General features: G+C 37.5%; 1 protein-coding gene across 3 annotated transcripts in view; it reads right to left on the reverse strand.

Moving 5' to 3' along the window:
* The window catches only part of IRS2 (insulin receptor substrate 2), a 29,054-nt gene that overhangs the window by 2,765 nt on the left and 4,435 nt on the right, over positions 1-21,854 (reverse strand). Inside the window, exon 2 of one of the 3 annotated variants that reach the window (XM_068180131.1) lies at positions 587-20,254. The exons of 1 other annotated variant lie outside the window; for it this stretch is intronic. In XM_068180131.1, the coding sequence (XP_068036232.1) occupies positions 20,133-20,254 (122 nt within the window). In that variant the 3' untranslated portion in view covers positions 587-20,132. Of the gene's footprint in view, positions 1-586; positions 20,981-21,854 lie in introns of those variants that run through there. One more of the 3 variants, XM_068180132.1, reaches the window with a different exon arrangement.

Below are 21,854 nucleotides of genomic sequence, written 5' to 3' on the forward strand. Positions count from 1 at the left end.
GAAAAGGGGTTGGAGAAAATAGGTACAAGGTTAACTCTTTCTTTTTTTGTCAGCTGGATATTACAAAAAGCTTTCCATTTCAGACATTAAAAACAAGTTTGAGAAAAAACAAGTTATCTTGTCTTTAGGAAAGAAGTCTACTAGAAACAAAAGCAAAGTATAGAAAGAGCCTTCTTTTAATTTAGTTATTTGATTTACTAAATAACTATTATTCCAGAAGTAAAAAAAAAAAAAGAATAGGTATGCAAAAAGAAAGAGGCTTCTCCCAATTACTGACTACAAAGCTGCTTTAAACAGTCAAGGTGAATTACGCAGTAAAACAGAAACTGATTACAATGAGACCCATTTTATTTTGAAGTTGACTCTTGTAATGTTTCTTCACTGCAAAGAATTAATGGATAGCATGTGCCTACCCCACAAAGGAACATTATTATTTATTAACTCGCAGCATTACAATTATTTGATAACATGGCCATTAAAAATCAAAATTTAATAGTTATAGCAATTTTCTTTGTTGTATGTTGTCCCCAAGTTTACAAGTTAAATGAAAATTTTAGTTAGATGATCTATTACATGAGTTTTTCTAAAAACAAGTTATTTGGAACATTTTGGAAACAAACAGTCTTACTTAGAAAAGTCTATAGTTTTGACTGTATTGATAGAGGAAGTCAGTACTCCTATATATTTTAATTCCTTTGGGACCACAAAACCAAAATAAATTAGATACAAACATGGATATCAAAGTAAGCCCAGCACTTATCAGTGCAAGTTTCAATCCATATAAGCATCTGATAAACCAATACAAAGCCTTTTCTCTCAAGTTTACACAAAAGCAAAGGCTGATGTATGTTGGCATACATGTAAGACTTGCTAAATTCTTTGAATCTCTGACAGCTAAGGTTTACTCAAGGCATTAGTCCTGCTGGAGTCAACTGGAGCCACTATATGATCAAATACTTAGGATATTACTTGGGATTTTATTTCTTGCCATATCTTAAGATGAATTAATAGCTTGCCAAGACCAAAAGGAAAGTGCCTCATCACTCCCACCCACTGCCTTCTATTTGCTGCCACTTTTCTGATCAGAAACTAAGTCAAATCTATCCATTCCATCTTCAGTAAACAAGTTTTCATTGTTTGTTCTTGACAGGTGTTTTAAGAACTGGCTTATGCAGCATCTGGGGGGGAGCTCCAGAACTGCCAACACCATCCCAAAGGGCTGTGTGGGTGAACATGGGGCAAGGATGGACAGCTCTCAGATGGGAGCAGCAATTCCTCATTTGAGGAAGAAACACTTAACAAACCTCTTTGTTCCCCTTTTTGTTCAGGGAAGTACTGTAGATGCATCATGTAGACAAACAAGTGAGTGTTCAAAGGTCCCTGCTAACTCTGTGCTATTGCTTTCCTCCTTCAAGTAGAAACCAACTCGGCAACTAAATTTACATTCCCCAAAGTGAGAATGAGAGTGAAAGCCAAATAAAGCATTTAAAAAAAATTTAAATCCTCATCTTCAGATAGAGAAATTGCTGGGAAATGCAAAGGATACAAAGAAGTATGGTTCAAGAAGTATGCCAGTCTAAGGCAGACATGAGGGAAGAGTATTAGTATATCTGATGTTGTTCCTACAGTATAGCAGGTACTGTCCAGTCAGAATTAAACTGGAAGAGGTGAAGTGGCTGATGCTTCAAAGCACTTCCATACTTAGTTGGCATGGTTTTGTAGGCGGATGATAGGACTGTGGGCACAAGTGTAAGACTTTATGATGTAATAAGCACATCATCCAATGAGTCTATTATGATGAGCTATAACTCAAAAAAACACCCCATAGTCTTCAAATTATTTCCTCTGATTTCAATAAGCTTTGAATCATGTTTTGAATAAGCTCTGAATCAATAAAGGAAAAATAACTACTGTTACCACTTTTGACCAATGTAATAATAATGTCAGCTTCAAAGGAAGCCTACTTGGAAAAAAAAATTGCAAGTTCCATGCCAAAGTAAAAAAAAAAAAAACTAACCAAATACAGAAATCAATATCATGTTTATTTTTACCTCAGTGATTAGTATCTTTTATTTATTTCAAGCCTCAGGTCAACCTCCCACTCACACAGCAAGTCACAGCAGTACACACTGTCTTTATACAGGAACTCAAAATTCCTACAGTACACGAACATATTCTTTGGTAGCTTCATTCCCCATGGGCATGCACTAATCAAAATACAAAGTCCAGCACTGTGTCAATAATGAGGTTTCCTCTTGGTTTTGAGCTTTATTAAGAAAAGCATCTATGATCACTGCCAAGTTTCCAAAACTACTGAAGCCATTTGATTCTACCAGTGCTTCTCAGAGAATAAATCAGAGAATAAACACACACACAAACTGCTATGAAACTACCAAATACTCACAGACTTGCTAAATACACTGTGAAGAGAATACAATGGTTAGTCAATTAAAGAAGATCTACTCTGCTTATTAATTTTCAAAGTCAGTAAGCAGCAAATGCAATTTTTTTTAATTTCTAAAAATAATTCTCATCTGCTAACAAGCACGCAGGCAGAAACAGTTATTCATGTGGCTTGTGGCAAAACACATTGCTGGTTATTCATAATCAGTAAATTTATTCCACTGGCAGTGTGACTGCCAGAGCACATCAGGCATTGGACACAGAACCCCCAGCCCTGCTGCAGGCTTCTGCCCTGACTCCAGGCAAATCACTCAGTGGCTTTATCCCTTTGTTTCTCCTCCCCATGTCGTCTGCCAAATCGATTAAGGCTGTGACTCTGCTAACTAACTTTTCCTGGAAGTGCAATCCTATTGATACAACCAAACTGGAGGTTAACAACACGTACATCTGCAGGCATCAGGCCAGGCCATCAGACAGCACAACCCAAGGAACTGAATCCCACTCACAGAGAGGTCTCTTTGATACACCAGACACCCTAGAGGAGATGTACGGCCCTGGGCAAAGCTGCTGGCCACCCAGAAAGGGCCAGTGTAGCCTCCATCAGCAGGTCACGCTGCCCTCCCAGCGCTCAAGCTTTCTCCAGCACCAGGCATTGTGTGGCTGGGCTCCCAAGAGATGGGTGAAAGACACACACACAGGCTGGAGCCTTGAGCCTCAGCAGCACCGTCCCCACACCCACAGCAGCCTGTGTCTGCAGGCAAGTGGAGCAGAGAGCGGGGCTGAGGGTGGAAGGAGCAGCACAGGCCTGATGGTAACAAACCCCTGCTGACCAGGCACTGGCAGCAACCAGAGGTGGTCTGAACCACAGCCTCCAAGGGCTTCCTTACTGAGGCATCACAGGAGGCACACACTTCATAAGGTCACAAACTTGGCCAAGCACCCAAATGCAGATGTAGCCTGACTGCTACCCAGGATATTACTGGGAAGTGCAAAGTGGGAACAAAATCCTGATCTGGCTCCAACTCTCATTAAGCAATGCAATGAATACTGTACTTAACGTCATAGGTAACCCTGCTAAAGATAACAGTACAACTCATGTGCTGAGCTATGGCTCTCCAGAAGTAATTCCAGAGATTCTATGCTCCACTTAGCAGGACTACTCTTACCAAATAAAGCTGAGCACTGACACTTTCACAGGAACAGGTTTCAATCAGAGCTGAAACATTCACTTTACCAACACTTTGCAGGAAAACATGAAGTAGTATGCTTTGAAAGTTTACAAAGCTCAGGAATAATATCCATCCAAAGTAAAATGTTTCCACATTTGATGAGAAAAACAATTTAAACCATGAAATGAAAAAGCCACGTTATTTCTATTTTTTAAACAAGTCATGGTTGATCATAACTGGAAACATGCTGCACCAAGTACCCAGGCTCTTTTGATATGTTATTCCACTAAGAAACGGTACATGATGTTGTTCAGATATGTCTCTTTTTTATGAATTTAAAAAAGCGAGCATCTGGTCAACATAGATTCTTCATGACAAATAATAAAAAACAAATCACTAAGTTTCTTTAGAGTAGCAGAGATTCTGCATCCACAGTAACCTGTGGATGCAGAATAATTTATTATTAATTTTAATATTAAAATGAGCTTGACAGCACTTTTAACTCTTGTGTCAAATGGTTAGAATAGTATCACTTTGAACTGCATTAATACAAGCATGGGGAAAGATTAACTTTTAAAGTGAGAAACAAACTGCTAGGTTATCTGGAAAAAGATGTTGCATGTCAGTACCTGCAAATACCTTTTGGGTTTGTATACCTGAGCACACTGTCAAGAGGTTAAAATGTTCATCTGCTCTCATGGACAAATCCCCCAGAATTTCTAATGCACATCAACTTTTAACCAAAGGTACTAAAAAACAGAATTATTTGTATTTGATTCCATATATTTACATGATAAATACTTATTTTACCTATGATCTTGCATTGAAGTTTAAGCAGTTGAGTCTATAGTAGAAGTACAGATAAGAATGTGGGCTATGCTTCGTTGACTTCAGAATTTGATATAATTTGTTTCATATAATTTTGTCAAGTTTCTTACAGATTTTGTAATATTAATAACTAAACATGAAAATGCAATAATGTGGAAAATAAAAGGATTAAAATTACAAATTTAATTATAATTACTTTCTAGTGCTAGTCCAGAAGTACATTTTCCATATGAATTATAATAAATATAGGCACTTCTAATTTAAAATTAAGAAAATTGACATGCTCGTTTTTCCCAGGATTAACTTAATAAAGCTGCAATTATATCTCTTAATTTCAGAGCCACCGCCAATGGCTACTTTTAAACAAGTTTGTATAGATGGGATTTAATCCCATGCTTAGGGATAAAATAAGTTAGACAGAAACCCCTCAACATAGTACTATCTGAAATAAGTTCAATTATCCTCTCCCTTGCAAGCTGCATAGACAACCATTCAAAAGCATTACATGAAATGAAACAAAATCAAGCTGCTTTCTCTGAGTAAACAAAATGCTGGAAAATAAAAATGTTTAGTCCTTCTGCCCTTTCGCTGGGAGCTTGTAAAGAGGACAGAAACACATACGCAGCAGCAGCAGATGTGGAAGATACATAGAAAATTTGCCACTGGAGAAATTTGTCTTCGGCAGCCAAAGAGCCACTCAACAGTACATACACAGCATTTAACCATCGTGGAACAAGAAGTCATGCTCTTGGTTGATGACCATTATCATACAGGTGAAATTGCCTCCCACCTTACAACCATCACACTATTCCCGTATCAGTGCAGATTTAACACCCAACACCACAAACATGACCTCAGTGTGGCTGTTGGCTTGAATTTACAGCTCCATTCACCACACCAAGATGAAAGCACAGCTTTTCCCAGGTGCAGCCTGCCAGCAATGTGGGAACTCTAGAAATGCCACTTTGCACACAAAGGCTGGAAGTTTCTTAAGAGACAGGATTTTTGCAAAACAACGTGCTCACCTTCCAAGTGATGAAGAGAAAGGCTGGAAGGGATCAGTGACTGACACACTGAACTACCTACCAATCTCATCTCTGGAGACACAACAGCAACTGAATCAGCATGCCTGCCCCAAAAGCATATACTAGGCAATACTCAGCTAAATTCTACCAAACTCTGTGTGCACCTCTGACCTACTCACTCTATGAGGAGCCAGCCTTTCCAACTCCTCAGATTCGAGGGAAGAAACAGTGACTTTTAAGCAACAATTTTTCTGCCCTAATTGATATTTGGCTCTGACAAATAAGAGTTCTGAAAGGTCTCAAACTCTGTGAGGTATACAGCTTGGTATACCTTTTAGGAACAGAGATGATACCCTTTTACACACCTTTACAATTGCTGGGAAGTTTGCTCAGCTGGGATGTCAAAGGCATATTTGCGCCTCTTCTAATTTGTATCAGTAGTCATTAACAAGGTCAACAAGTTTTGACAAGGAAGAAGAGCTCTTGTGAAGCAGAGCTTGATATTCTCACACAACTGCCAACTAAATGCCATCAAACTTAGTTGTCCTATTTCCAGCAGGTAACAGTGAGGTGGGAAAAAAAACAAAACAGTACAATCAGACTTCTGGTTCAGATCCACAAGTGAGAGCTTGACTGCCATTCTAGGTAACACTAAACAAATACCAAAGTTCAAGAACTGCTTCTGAACCATTAGGCTGAAAACACATGCCTGAAAACACAACATTAGAGTGTTCTCAAAGAGCTTAAAAGTATGCTTTTTCCCTCTCCCGCTTGGGATAAAAAGTAATCTTTTCCACTGGTTAAATTGAAGAAATATTCACATTAAAAATTTAAATATTCATAGGAATTGGGATAAGGACTTGTGTAAGTTGTGGAAGTTGTATTCAGTCTCCCTTTCCATTACAGTGGATATCTAATTATTCCATGAAAACAGCTGCAGTAAGAAAGAACAAGAGCACATTACCAAACAATATATGGTTAACACATGCAATAAGGTGGTGAGGGGGTAAAGATAACTGAGATCTCTTTTCAGCCAGAAAGGTACTGGACACTGGTCAGTCCCAGGTAAGTGCTCTTGCCTCATAAATATTGTGGAGAGGGGAACAAAAACACTACATCCAGGCACTCTTTCAAAGACTAATCCCTGCCTCTATCACTGCCAAATGGGCTTAGGCACCTAGTATCAAAAGAGGCTTCAGATTTACAAGAGAATCCTAGAGGAAGACATTTATCTTCCAGAGAGCAGCATGTTTTAAAACACAGGGCTCTCCAACTTTCACAGTCAACCAGTGACTGAACCAGTTTCAACAGTTACAACCTCCTGTTTTGTAAACTGACCTTCAGACAGCTTACCAAGGAGACAAACACCCCTGAAAAGGACATACAGTCACTTAAGCATCTCACCTGCCACCTAAACACACTGGATGGTCACACACTAAATGTTAGCTGGCTACTGCAGCTTTTGGACTTTCAGGTTAGGAGATATGTCCAGAGAAATACATCTTCTTGCAGAAGAGATAACACAGGGAGAGAAGTGAGAGAAAAAGAAAGCAGGAAAAGCATAAGAGGAACAACCTGACATGCACAGGAAGGCAACCATTTCCCTAGAGCTTTCTCTTTTGCCCCATCCTCACTTAAAACTCTTGAGCAACCTGAAGTAGGATAAACATTTTAAAGGATTGTTTTCCAATTTTATCAATAATTTTCTAGAGATCTTTTATGGCCTCACCCTTGTCAACGTGACTCTGTCAGTAACAGAGAAGTGAGGAAAAGATGAAGCTAGGCAAGAAGTTTCATCATGTCCCATGATGAAAATACATCACCACTCCCTGAAACCATTTAGTGACGTGAGCAATACAACACAAAAGTGCTGCACTGAAGCAGGTTATACTCTCCCCTAATCCAGTTTCCTCTCTCTGACAGTGGGTCAAAAGCAGCTGCATACAAAAACCAAGATACGAATTTTGCAAATGGAGACACTACTCAAAGTTCTCTTTACTTTCTAATGATTTACCTTTAAGGACAAGCCAGCTTGTTAAAGACCATGAGCCAAGCTCTTCTTACCTTCCTTGGTACAGTAGACTAGCAGCCCTTGGCACAGGGCATACTTTCTGAAAGCCAGAATCACAAATTTAGCAGGGTGCCCCAACCCTGTTGATTTCAACACCTTCACATTTTTCAGCCTTAACAGTTATCACTACAGAAGCCCACTAAGTCTTCTCAAAAACAGACATTCTAACACAACCCCCCAGCAGACATTTCCCACTATTCCTTCAACAAACAGTCCAAGTAATCAAACCAAAATTATGTCTCAAAGAACGATACTTGGATTTGTTATTTACAATTTTTCTTCTGTTCTCCTTTGCATGAAATACTTTGCTAAGAAATGCTAGAAAAAAAATAAAATATTTTAATGTTGCATTTTTAAAACAAACATGGGCATCTATAACTTCTTACTCTGACTTTAATCTAGAGATGAATTAGTGTTTCTTTCTGTAGTTGATATGGACTTTCTTGCATAAAGAAGTTGGTATAATATTAAGACATGAAAGGAAAATATGTATTTTTGTCACACGGACATGATAAATATCAACTACATATCACTCCCAGAGGCTAACTAATACTCTGTTGGAAAGCAGAGGCAAAAAGCTTAGTGAGCTGTTTAGAAAAGTAATTTAGGTGGTTAAATCTTCTGAGAACACCAGTTTCGAAACTGGATGCTGGTCAGAAAATAATTTGTGAAAGCAGAAAGCATATAATTATGTCCTCTTTCTTACCCACATTTTACTTTCTTTCTCAAGCAAGAAACACAGATTATACTGAATGAATGCAATTGTTGCCAGCTCCACTGGATGCACCTTGAATCCTTCCCATCTAATAGTTTACTGCAAAGAAAGTGAAGCAAGCCCAGAATTATTTGCTCTGCCAGACCAAGCAGATATTAAAGCTCTGCATTTTTGAGAAAGGTAACGTGAATGCAAAGCACCAAGTTTACCCACCCTCAGGAACAAGACTATATAACACATGCAATCAATCTCAGTTTAGATAATAGCACTTATTCCACTGTTTTTTTCAGCCATAAGACTGCAGTAGAAAATATTACCTCCCTCAAAAAAAAAAAAAAAAAAGGCAAAAAAACCCAAAAAAACCCCAACCTGTTAAAAGTATGAAAAATACTATGCTCTCAGAGCAGAGTGTACTTTCACAGCATTTTTCTCAACGCTTCAAAGGGATTTCTTTAAAAAAATCCAAAAAATTAGTGTAAATTACTTACAACATTACTAGCTCCAGTGCAAGATACACTTTCTTTGGTAATTATAAGAGCTCTCAGTAAGTATTTACAGAAACAGAGGTGTACTCTACTGTTTCACCAGTTTTTTCCTCCTCTCCCAAGTGCTCTTACACAGGTAACTTTGTTTCACGGCTCCCCATATTTGCTTATATTTATAAGCAACCAATTACACTCAGTTTTCTAAGAAAGGCTCACCAGTACCAATACAATATTTTTTTAAAAATACATTTTACTTACAGCAATATATCTGACCACACAACTATACAACTGACACTTGCATCTTTCTGAAATTGTATTATGCTGCCAGCACTGTTTCTATAAAACAGATTAAAACTCATCTTTGTCACTTAAGATGGAATACTTTAGAGATTAGCTCTAGTCCCACGATGCTTAGGACAGAATTCCCCTAAATTTCAGGGAGGCTTTCCAGCACATCAAGACCTGCATGCATTTTCTCCTACTGCCAACTTCCCGGCTCTTTAAAGCTGCTTAGGACATCTCTAATAGGTGTGATGAATACCCCACGATATCATATTAAGGAAGTATGACTTCTTGTAGGATACAATGCAGTAGCTGAGACTTTATAAAGCTGTGATGCCGTTCTAGAAGAACAGAAAGATTGCAGGCATTAAGAAATGATTTGCAGAACACCAGTACTTCCCCTAAGGCATCTCCACCTTTAAAGCCCAAGTTTGCTGGCAAGTGCCAAGGCCCTGATACTGTTGCCTAAGTCACATATTGTGACTGACCAGGAAATACATTGAAAAGTGTTCAGTCAACAGTGCAGAAGCTGCACAGCTAGAGAGAACACAAATCCCTTTTAATTTCACATTTACTGAACAAGTACAATATATCATCAACTAACTAAATACAGTCCAGGTCAAGCAAGAATACATAACTATGCCAGCTGATCTACATACAAATACCAGTCTTATTTCAAGTCCTTCTGCTTAAAAACACTGCACAGCAAGATTCATCTCACAAGCTGCAGATCTCTGGAAGTTAGATGTTCCACTTATGCCAAGCATATAGGCTCCCTCTATGGTCAAGGGAGGTGGTTTTGTGCCCATCTCCAGTCTCGAGAGGTTTTGACCAGCCTCTTCAATACTGAAAAGGCACCTGTATCCTTTTAATGACTACTTACAGAAGACAGATTCTTCTCTGAAAAGGAGTAATTTGGTAGGCTCCTAAGGTGCCATGTAGGCATTACACAGTTATTACTACAGGTGTGCATAAAGTGCAACAGCTTAGGCTAGATGAAAAAGAACCACCATATACCTGGAAATCTAAACCAGGAACATGGACCCTTAGGACATACTGGAGACATCTCAGTTGCAATCTGCAACACAGAAGACATTAAGTAGCTTCACTTATGACACATACATGAAGGTCCCTTAAGATTTTCATGTCCTGTGGTTAACCTATAGCCTCTTCCTTTTAATTAGAGTTGTGTCCATCAGACCAAAACAAGATCCCAGCACAGCTGAATTTCACAAAACCTATTAAGAAAAACACAGATAAATTGCCTCCTCTGGAATATCCTCCCTCAGCTTGCAAATAATCCCATGCTGTCTGGGCTAAACAATCCTACCAAAACATTTCTACAACAAGCACAAGCTGCTTGTTTACAACGAGGAAAAAAATCAAGCAACCAAGCAACCTGAGGCACTAATAAAAGATATAACAATTTTGAGTATCTTTCACTTTGATGCCTCAGCCTCCCCAACAATCATAATAATAATAAAAAAAAAATCAGATTCAATCTACATTTGGAACAAGAGACCAGAGATACACTTTTCTATAGAGCAGGAATAAGTCTTGAACAAAATCATAGAACCATGTTGTCCACAAATGATATATGAAATAAACCCAGCATGAACAGCCTGGAAATGACTGGCTTCTCTATATCAAAGCTTTTCAAATTACAGTCCAAAATACTCTGTCGACTGTGTTAGAGGTCTTTATTTCTAGTAGCTATTTTTAACTAAAATACCTTGAAAAATTAATGGACGCAATTAATTATTACTATTCCGGAAAGATATTATGTGGTTACAAATGGCCAAAAAATTACCTAAGACAAAGAGGAGAAATGGTTCTGAGCTTCCCTATTAATATCTCATCACTGCTACAAAAAATCTTGGAAATCTCCGTCAAATTAAAAGTTACCACATTCCAGAAACAGGACAATTAAAGTATATTGTCACCATATGCACCAAGAAAAACACACTTACTAGGAAAAAACTCCAGTAGCACATGATTCAATGAAGAAACAGAATTTCAAACTAAAAACACATATGGTAAGGCTATTCATTCCAACCATTACAGTCATAGCCACCGTATACTATATCCTGTAAAACTTATTTTCACCATTTTTCCTAAACTAAATCACAGAATTTACACAAGTTCCTCTTGTTCCTGAATTAATTTGCAATTACTAAAAATGACACAACAGGCTTTTATGTATCAAGCACAAACAAGGCTATTTCTTACCTGGAGTAAGAAAATAATGTGTATCTAATGCAAATAATGAGTTAATGTATTTTGAGACATACTAAAATGTTTAACTACAGAATCAAAACTAAGATCTTACTCAGGTACACACACATATACATTACAGCTATACTAATGAATGATAAAGCCACTTCACAGCCCAATAAAACAATGGGTTTACATGGTAAAAAAAAATTAAGATTGCAAAAAGATTTAACATACACATTCAATAAAAGACTTTTTTGTCCAATGTTTTGACACCTTCAGCAGAGCTTAATAAAACTCTGTCTTCAGAGTAGAATAAAGTATCAACTACTCAAGTAAACCATAGAAAACAAATTGGAAAATCCCTCAAGAAGACAGGCAAAAAATGAATGCCTGATAGAGGGGTTAAGACACCCAACTAAAGACAGGATGCACAAACTTCATCCCAGTAGGGGTAGGGAGTTTAAAGTTGTCTCCTATGTATCACTTTTCAATGTAACTCACTATTTCCTATGAACACGTTCTAAAGTCCCAGCACCTTTTCTTTTTTTTATTGTTATAAACCCTTCATTCTTTTTCTCCTATGACTTATAAAGGATACAGCATAAGCTGCACTAAATCAGTACTATTTTTCAGCAAAGCAGAGTAGAATACTATAGCAAAGTAAGAGGAATACCAGCCCAAATCTACTTGACACAAAATATCATGGAAATAACTTCCAGTATGTGTTTTTAAAACAGTAAGGCTAAACAACAGCCAATCTAGGAGAACACAGAAAATTGAAGACATCTACTGAGGAGTGAGAGGAATAGAAAATATTGTAGCATTTTCTCTTAATATGACAACACAGCATCCACATGGCCGGTATGGCAAGTTAAAGCTTGCCATGTTCATGACTGATGAAGCAGACTCAAGACTTAAGGAGTAATTTCAGACTCAGAAGACTCTCTAAATGACCCCTCACAATGACTCCATCAAACAGCAGCATGGCATCCAAACATCCTACACAGCTCATTCACAGCACAGTCCTGCTCTCTCTGCATTCAGGCACACCAGCTCCACTGTGCTCACTCAAGCTGCAAGGTCTAAGCTGTTGTTTCGACTTCCTCACAGAGTCAAGTGTACATATACTAAAATAAACATCCATCAATTTACTGCCTGAGGGCTGAATCTGCCTTGCACTAAAAATCAATAATATGGCACTACTATCAAGTTCTGATCTTTTTTTTTTTTTTTTAATAACAGATACACTATCTCATGTTACCCCATCTTACAAACCTTTCCATTTACTGTCCCTTGAATATTCATAATAATGGTGGGGAAGGAGTAGTATGAGGACCTAAACTAGAAATCACTTACAGTGCTGAAATCAGTGTATTTGTAGCTGGAAATCATCCTATTGGCTAACATTCAACATCCAATTATCATCAACTTATTTATTTACAGCCCACACAATCTACCATTTATATGAAAATACATCATTCAAGGTTAAAGTTAAATGCTCATTTTTACTGAATTATCATCTGACATTCGAAGATTAAAACAGAACCGTATAATAAGCCACCTTTCTGTAGATATCTGTAAGAAAGCAATATTATCCTAGCAGTCTTTAAAGCACATTAAGAGTCTCTCTGGTATTTGTGAAACAAATTGCTAGACTATTGGGATTGTAAAACAATAAGTACTAACAGTTGTAAGTTTATGGCCAATTTTTTAAAGTATTCTGTGCATCAGGGTGTAGGGTGTATATATATATTCCTAATGCTCATCCACATAGTTAATTTTCTATTGCTAAAGTCATGAGCACTGTAACTTCAACATTCAGAAAATTATTTAACTTTGTATTGTTATACAAGACTGACTTTAAATCCAAACATAAATTTTTGAAGTTTTATGCTAGATTAAAACTAATTAGTTGTAAATAATTTAATACTAAGTGACTTTCCATAGTTCACAAACAACTTTCACGGCAATCACCAAGTCAAATATTTATCATTTATGTGCAGGATTGTTACACTGAAAATGTAATTTTTCTTTTTGTTATGTTAAAAAGACATATAGGAGATTATTATAGTCCTATTTCATTAATTTTGGCTGAACTAGTTGCTCAGGAATGAAAGCTGTTGTAGAAGATGCAAGTCCAGCCTCTTATAAACTTTACCAAATGTTTATGGTGTAAAAATGAATGATGTTACAACACAACGGAGTGCAACTGACTTTCAGGAGAACTCTACCTCCACCTTCCAGTTCCAAATCTCATCATTCCATCACAAGAAGTCTTTTTTAGGTATAAGTGAAAATTTTGGTTAGACACATCACCTGACTTTGGTTTGCCTTTTCAAGTAAACTAAAAATAACTCGCTGGAGTTTTTGAAAAAAACACTACCAGAGGAACTAGCAAAAAGACTACATAAGAAATTGACTCCCTAACTTCTCAACAATTCAAGCTTGGGAGAGACCACAGTATTTGAAGCCATCAGTTTGGTGATGTAAAAGTTTTGCATTAACTAGAAAACCAGTGAGGTTTGCATCCATTTGTCAATTCTAATCTTATTCTTTTAAATAATGCTAAAATGTAACATTACCAGTTACTGCCAGTATGTTTCTATAGTCTAAATGATCTCTGTCTGTGAAGGCAGACTAAACAAAAAACATTACTGTTTTCTTGTTCTTGAGCAACTATTCAACACCATTGACTTCTACATAAGAGTTAAGCCTAACCTGGCCACAAAATACTATGTCTTGTTCAATCAATATCATCACTTCTGGTGAGAAAAAGTCTGGATTCAAAGCAAAACCGAACCAAACAAAGAAAAAAATCACAAACAAGCAAACAAAAAAAACCAAACTCCAACAAACCAACCCAACATAGAAAAGTCTTCATAATTCCGATTCCCCACCTTAACTTGACAATGCCACTCAATTTAATGAGGTAGACATGACTGTCATAAACACTTTTTAAAATAACATACTGCCTCAGTGGGCACTATGTAAGAGACTAATCAAAGCCAGCTTAGATCGTATTTCATTGACATGATTTTCCCACTGTTACTGGAATGATTTATTGATTTGTTTTTGACTGAAGAGAATCAAAGTCCTCTGCCTCGAGGTGCACTTACAACGGTGTTCATAGTCTACTTTAAAGTACCTGTGAAACAGATTTGGAAATTCAAACTCAACAGACCAGTGAGTTTTATATCACAGTACATATCAAAGAAATTTTACCAAATCATTACTTGAAGAAAGCTTGGAAAATTCTGCAAAGTGCTCTACAATGTCTAAGAAACTTCTACTGTTTGTGATTATCAGCAAGTTTGCTATTTTGGCATCAGACTAGAGCCCCAGTGCCTCCATTTCTGACCCCTTCAAACAAAAACAAGCTGCTCAACAATGTCTAATCCGTGCGTCATGTAATCCTGCTTAATACCCTACAAACTCTGGGTAATATTTGGGTAGTTTTTAAATTTAGCAAAGAACATCCTGGCCTAGTTCAAAGATACCCTTGCCTTGGGTAGTGTCCCCTAGAAACATCATCCACACTAGTTCCAAAGAAGAAAAGCAAACGCACACAACAGGCATCAGAGAAATGAACAAAAAATAAAAGAAGAGACTGCGGTCTAATGTCATAATGAAAACACATAAAATTACAAATCTAATTATTGAAATAGGAATGCATTATGTAAACACCAAACACACCACTCAAAGAGACATTCTGACTTTCTAAGAGTGCTCATGGCCCCATGTACCGGCCAAGTGCATCCAGCTCCCCGCTCACAGCAAGAGCGGACAGCGCCACGGAGCACAGCGCACAGCCCACGCAATCACACCAGCCTTCCTCCCATCAACACAGCCATTAACACACATCACATCACTCTGCCAGAGACAGAAAATCCCTTCTTTGAGACACCGTTTGCTTTTTGAAGCATCACTATCTTACAAGCGGCTCATGCTACAAAGTCTACCAAAGACATCTAAACTAAGTCCCATTATAATTCTTCATTGTACTGTCCTGACTGTCCTACCTAAGTTCTCTCAGACCCTCACTGAAGGACAAATATGTTCCTATTTTGTTTAGGCTGTCAGGCAGACGGTCTACAACCATTAGCCTCTTGTCAACAGCGATGCTGGGGTAGATTACTACTGTGTAGTGCTTGTAATGGCAGGTGCATGGCCCTGGGGCTGCCATCTGCCAGGAAGGAAGTGTTCTCCTCTAGGATGCTGAAGAGATTGACAAATAATGTAAACAAAGCACTGAATCATTCCTAATCTATGCAATAAAGCTATTACATTACTCTTCTGCAGTGTAGATGTCACCATTCAGAGGTGGGGGCTTAGGTTTGTGGCTTGCATGGCTTTTTCCTAATTATTTTTGTGATTGATTTACTGAGATAAAAAACACACTCTGAAATAACTTTTATTTTAACTGAGGTGGGCAATTCTGGATTTGAAAATAAACAAAAAAAAAAAAAAAAAATAAAACACCCTAGCATCAAATATGTTTATTTTGGAAATTATCTCCCCATTGTTCATTTTTAACAAGCGAATATTTGCCTGCAGTGTGAGCAAGAACTTGATTTTTTAAAATTACTGGTTTTGATACTGCTGTACATAATTTGGGGTCAGCATCACTGATAAAAATAATTGAGAATGTTTTCAAGTTTTTTTAAAAGCAAAAATAGTAACAGAACTCCAAGTATTGTCCTTGGTCTTTTAAATTAATTTCTAAAGGGATTTCTCATAATCAGATTGAAAATCTTTCCTAAACAGACCGAGTTTAGTATCAAATTTGTCACCTTGAGCTACCAAGCAATAGCATACCTCCATGGAAATATGCAGGCACTCACCTATTCTTCAGAAAAGTTATTCATTACTGCTTAACTGGCTACACAGAGATTACAACCTACTGCTGTCTTTGAGCCAGCCTCAAATGTTACTAGATGTGTTAGCACTTTAAGACGCCAAGAAACTTTCAAGTGATCCTCTGTAAAGATGTAAGCAATCTTTGCATTGATTTTTCTGTGGTTTGCATCAGGCTTGTAATACCCAAGTTTTAAAAGCTCCTGTTAACTACAAACCTACAACTAAGGAATTCATTCTACATGTATTAGTGTGGAAACTGCAAATGCAATCGAAACCAGTAATCCTGGCTTCCTCCAAAGCTGACAGAGATGAAAGGGAAAATACATGCTACTTTTTAACTTGCATTTAAAAGACAATGGGAGTCACCTTTGCTGGTTCTGTTTACTGCTGCTGCCTCTCCAGAGCCCGGGCACACTGACTAATACAAGAAGCCCACTTGTTAGATAGCTAAAGGCAGCTGACACAAACACAAGTGTAAAAAAAAAACCCAAAACAACAACAAAACAAACAAACAAACAAGTTTTCCTTTGAAAACTCTGCTGCAGGAGAGACAGCATTTTCAACAACCAGCTACAACGGGACTACTGAGCTGAACTTGGCTTTTCAAAGCTGCCACTCCTGACCCCCTACATACATACACACAAAACTTTAAAAATAACTACATGCCAGACAACAGACACAAAGAAAACATATCTGAACTCTGGAGGTCACTACACCATCTTCTGAAAACTCCAGGGATAATACTGATTTCCATGAACAGACAGATCACTTCTAAGCAAACATTGTAAGAAACTACAAAAAAACCCAGAGAGTTGTGAAACTTTCATAATTACACATCCTAATTTACCAAATCAGTCAACATACACACTTTAAATTGTTATTACACATTGTGTATCAACTTAATGTTAAAACTTCCACAAAATTTGCTGTATCATGACTAACACAATGAACACAGACACACAAAAACATGGACAACCAGTATAACAAGTATAGTATATGAAGAAAAAAGCCACAGATATAACCATTTTTTAGATGTTTATTACTTTGAAAAGAAATATATTAATGGTGCTTTTAGAGAAACACTTATAGATAGAAAATACCTAGATGTAATTATGCTGCCATTTAACTGCTGAATAGGGAGGGAAGTAAGATTACATACAGTAACTGGCTAAATTTTTCAGTGGATGCTTGCTATGTTTCAGCTTATAAACCATTTCAGCATTCCAGTGTAATTAACACTATACAAAGCAAGAGTAAATCTAGTGTAAAGAAACCCATGCTAATCTCTTAAAAAAAAAAAACAAAAACAAACCAACTCCACCATATAAAACGTGCCCTAATACTCTTTCTACTCAAACACTCCTTTATTCTTCTTACTTACAAATGAATGTTAGTCTCTGTAGCTATCTTGAAAGAAATCAAGTAATCAGAAGCAATCATCAACCTAAGCATTTCCTCTGCCTTGAGCAATGACTGTACTGGTTCACTTTAGAACAAACCCACCATTCAATTTGGTCCATAACAATTTATCTTAAATGACTGAAAGTAACCATGACATTCTTCCTATGAGCAGTATAGCTAAACATAAATTAAAGTATAAAGTAAAAAAAAAGTCTAATAGATGTAATAATATTCTATCTGCTTGTAACAAGCTGACACCCATATAATCAACATAATTTAAAATATTAAAAGCTTCATTTAATACCAGATAATTTCAGTTTACTTTTTATGTTTTATGAGTGGCACTGCTAGGTTCAGATCTATCCATTTTGATTTGGTCACCTGCAAAGTGTCATCTGAAAGACAGTAAGTGAATTTCAAGATGTTTGAAAGAAAACCTCAAATTCTAAGTGTGAGTTAAAAACTCAAGCTATGTAAGTTATTAAAAGTGCTCAGTTCTTTAGTTAGTTAGTTAGTTTGATGTTCTTACCGAACTTAGCAGTAAGAGAAACTACTAAAATGGATTTATTCAAAAAATGCTTTAAAAGACGTATAGATTTCTAACACAGCACATAGTTCTTTGAATACCTTTAAGAAGTCATTTTAAAATGAGCATTAATTTTGTTAAAGAGACAAATATTCTCATGTTGCTCTGAGAACCAAAACTTTTTGGCAGTTGGCATATGAAGAGAAGGTCAAAAAAAACAACTTAATAATACAATTCATTGTGTAAAGTAATCCCCCAAAAAAAGGAAACAAAGTTCATGTTTTCCACAACCTAAAACACCATTAGAAAGACAGAGAAAGATTTCTTAAGATAGGCTTTTTTATTGTTTAGGTGCAACCATAAAACCCTCACAAAACTAAAAGCTAATTGACAAGGCAAGGGGAGGATCATTATTATCAAAAATCACCTTATTACAGTTTTAAGCAGATGCATTACAGATGATGACTTCTTCGAACAAATCAAGGCAAAAGAAACTGACAGAGGAGGTAAAGAACCCTCAAGGGTTTTTGTATTATTACATATAGTATCTGTTCTATTTTAGAAAACTAGGCCAACTACTAGAAACATCTACAAGTTGAAACTACAGAGCACTCTGTGAATGGAAAAGAAAACAAAATTAAAGATAACCCACTCTGGTGATTTAGATTAAGGAAAAATCCCTATTATACACCCACTAAATGTAATGGTAATCTTAATTAAGAATTCCAGGATTAACACAAAGAATAAAATCTTAACCCCACTGAGACAGAAACAAAACTCCTATCTGACTTCAACTTTGACTTCAGAACTAAGATTCACCATAAAAAAGTCACATCATTGTTAACTGTAATCTGTCATGAATATAGTGAAATAAGTAAGTCACACTTCATTAGAAAAATGAGTGTAAACATCTCCATAAATAAAGAAAACTATACACAGTCCATGTTTCTAAGCAAAAAAGCAGTCATAGTTTAAGAACAAAGGCTAGTTATTAGCAAGTAACAAGTTTTAACCCACCAATAACAGTATTATTTTATTTACATATTAGATGAAGACAATTGTTTCTCCAACTCCTAAATATTTGCACATTTTTAGAACACAGTAGAACTAAGTAAAGTAATAATTCCAAATGACATTTTAACTGTTCTGTTTTGACAGCAGCTGCAGATGCACTTCTTGCTCTTGCCATGACAGGATAATATGGACAGAGATTTCCAAAAGCAAAGCACTCCCTACAGCAGAGGCAAGTTACTGACAGCAGAGAAATATACTACACATGGAATCTGGCCAACTTTAAATTATACAAATAAATTTTCCTTAAAGCATTTATCCACATGGAAATATAACTACTGCTACAGACCTTAAGGAAGAAGTCAAACTGATTTTTAACATGCATTTTGCACAAATCAAAATACTAATTTTCTGAGAAGGTAATTGCAAGGAGCTTGTTTGTATACTCTGTATCTCAGAGGCTCCTGTTCTAAATATTAAACAGAAGTGCATTCTCGATCATTTCAAAACTACTGCAAACCACTCTTGAAGTAAAACTTCTCATTTTTTTAACGTAGTTAAAAACAAAGTTTGAAAAAAGTTCAAACTAAACAAACAATGCTGATTATATAAGCTCTCTTCTGCAAATCAGTAATGTTTACAGAATTATATTTTCTCAAATCTACTGTTGAATTACTACTATTGAAATAATCTTTTCTATGTGCAAAATACAGTTTTCTTTAAACAGAGTATGTTTCTCAGTAAAACATTAAATTCTTAGTAGTCTCCCAAATCACAATGTTTGAAACTCAAATACATTAGCAAAATTCTGGGTAACCTTTTTAAGCACTGGCAGAAGACCTTCCATAAACAAACTTAAGTATGAAATCCCAATGAAAACCAAAAGGGAAACTAGGAAATTTGCAAAAGTTTATTATTTGATGAAACTTACACCAATGAAGTCCTTTATGATGTACTTCTCCTTCCCCACGCTGTGACTTTCCCAGGTAGGCTGCCACAAGTGCAATTAACCTGATGCCCCGTTTTTGGTACCCAACCCACTGCTGGCTGAGGATGCTGGTGGTGTGAGGTTCTTCCTTACTACCTTGACCTGACTCTGGTTCCATCCATCCATCCCTGCATCCCGTACCTCTGAGTGCACCCTACAGGCTGGCACCCTTCTCAGGGAAGCGAGGTGCTGGAGAAGACAGCCCACCTCCTACAGATAGGGTCAATCCCAACGAGCCTCCCCGCACCACTCCTCCATGTGATCTGCGTTTAGAAGCTTACGGGAAAGAGGAAAAACAAACACACATGCAGATTAAATATTAAAATAAAGACAAGCCTATAACCGTCCTTGGACAAACACACGCAGCAGCAGCACTGAGCCCTCTCCGCTGTAAGCCGCGTGCCACATTAACACGGTTGTTCTCTGCATTATCCTTTTGTTTACAGGGTGGGAAGGACAGCGGTCGTTTCCCTCTCCTTATCTGACCGCCCGCCGCTCCCATTCCCGCGTGCCGCCTGCTGCGGCGCGCTCCCGCGCCGGGTTTTCCCGGTAACCGGTGCCCGCCCCCCACCCCCCTTAGGGTCAGCAGTTTGGGGAATGCTGTGGAAATAGCTCTTTCCCAACACCGGGCTTCATTTGCAATCGGGGCTGTATGTGGCTCAAGACAAGCTCCTCGTTTCTGCGAATAATCCGTTTGCAAAGCAAAGGGGCGTGATGGTCTGCTGGCGCCCGGGACCGCCATCCCAAGGCCGGGCAAGGAGAGCGGGGGCTGCAGCATCCGCACCGGGCTCGGGCAAGCCGCAAGGATCCTGAAAGCGACCCCAGCAAAACTAAACGCAAGAGACATATAAGGCTCGGCCCTCAACCCTTCCAGTCATTCAGAATAAGCCTTCATCTTTTCAAACTCTGACATTGCATTCAACAATCCTCTCGTCTTAATTAGGTTCAAAGCTTTCTCTGCAAACGGTGGGATCTCTCATCTTTTCCATCTTCCTGTACTTCCTATCAAAAGAGAAAATATTTTCTTCTTCAAAATCAACTAGCTACTAAGGAAACAGAAGGAAAAAAATCCTGCAAGTGGCTCTTAACAAGTTTTTGCTGCTTACTTGTTATCGATGCCTCTATGAGCACTGTGAATAGAGAAGCAATACCTACTCTCCTCCAAGTAATTTCACCCAGCTATACCCATAAACACACATTACACCCAGCTATGCATAAGGGTTTGGCTACCATGTCTTGCATAAATCCAAGAGCCAAGAGAATCCTTACAAGTGTCTCGTTATTAACTTTTCCTCCTCAGACTGGCTGTTCTGTGCCCTCCTCAACCAGCCCCCAGTTCTGTACAAACCCTCCCTCACTGAGAGAAGGTGGAGCGCTATTTTGGGGAAGAAGGAAGGGTATTTGTTTCTTTCCTTTTTTTCCCAGTATAACAAGCACCAAATTAAAGGAATAACTACATACTGAAAATCGAAATTCTCTTGCACCCTAAATTTCAGATTTCTTCGGTTTGACACTCAACATTTGCAATCCACAAGTCATCAACTGGAACACTGTTACACACCAACACATGCTGGGCCCTTAAGTGAAATATGCACACAACAGCTCAAGTATATAGTGACTTCCGGAAAGAATTATCATTTTTAAAATTCACATTCCATGCTATGATTTACTGTTAAACTTTTGCAAGAGATAAGGTATTTCAAAATCATTATATTAAATTTATCCTTCTGAATTTGATACTCCAGACCTTCTCGGCTAGAGAGCCAAGGATTGCTTCTGTAATCTGATGTTCTCAGTCAAACAATGCTGGTTTTAACTCAATCATTTTACATTTTTAAACAGTATTTAGAAGTTGCATTAACATAAACTATTTAGG

This window comes from Anomalospiza imberbis, chromosome 2, assembly GCF_031753505.1.
Source record: "Anomalospiza imberbis isolate Cuckoo-Finch-1a 21T00152 chromosome 2, ASM3175350v1, whole genome shotgun sequence".
NCBI classification, from domain to species: domain Eukaryota; kingdom Metazoa; phylum Chordata; class Aves; order Passeriformes; family Viduidae; genus Anomalospiza; species Anomalospiza imberbis.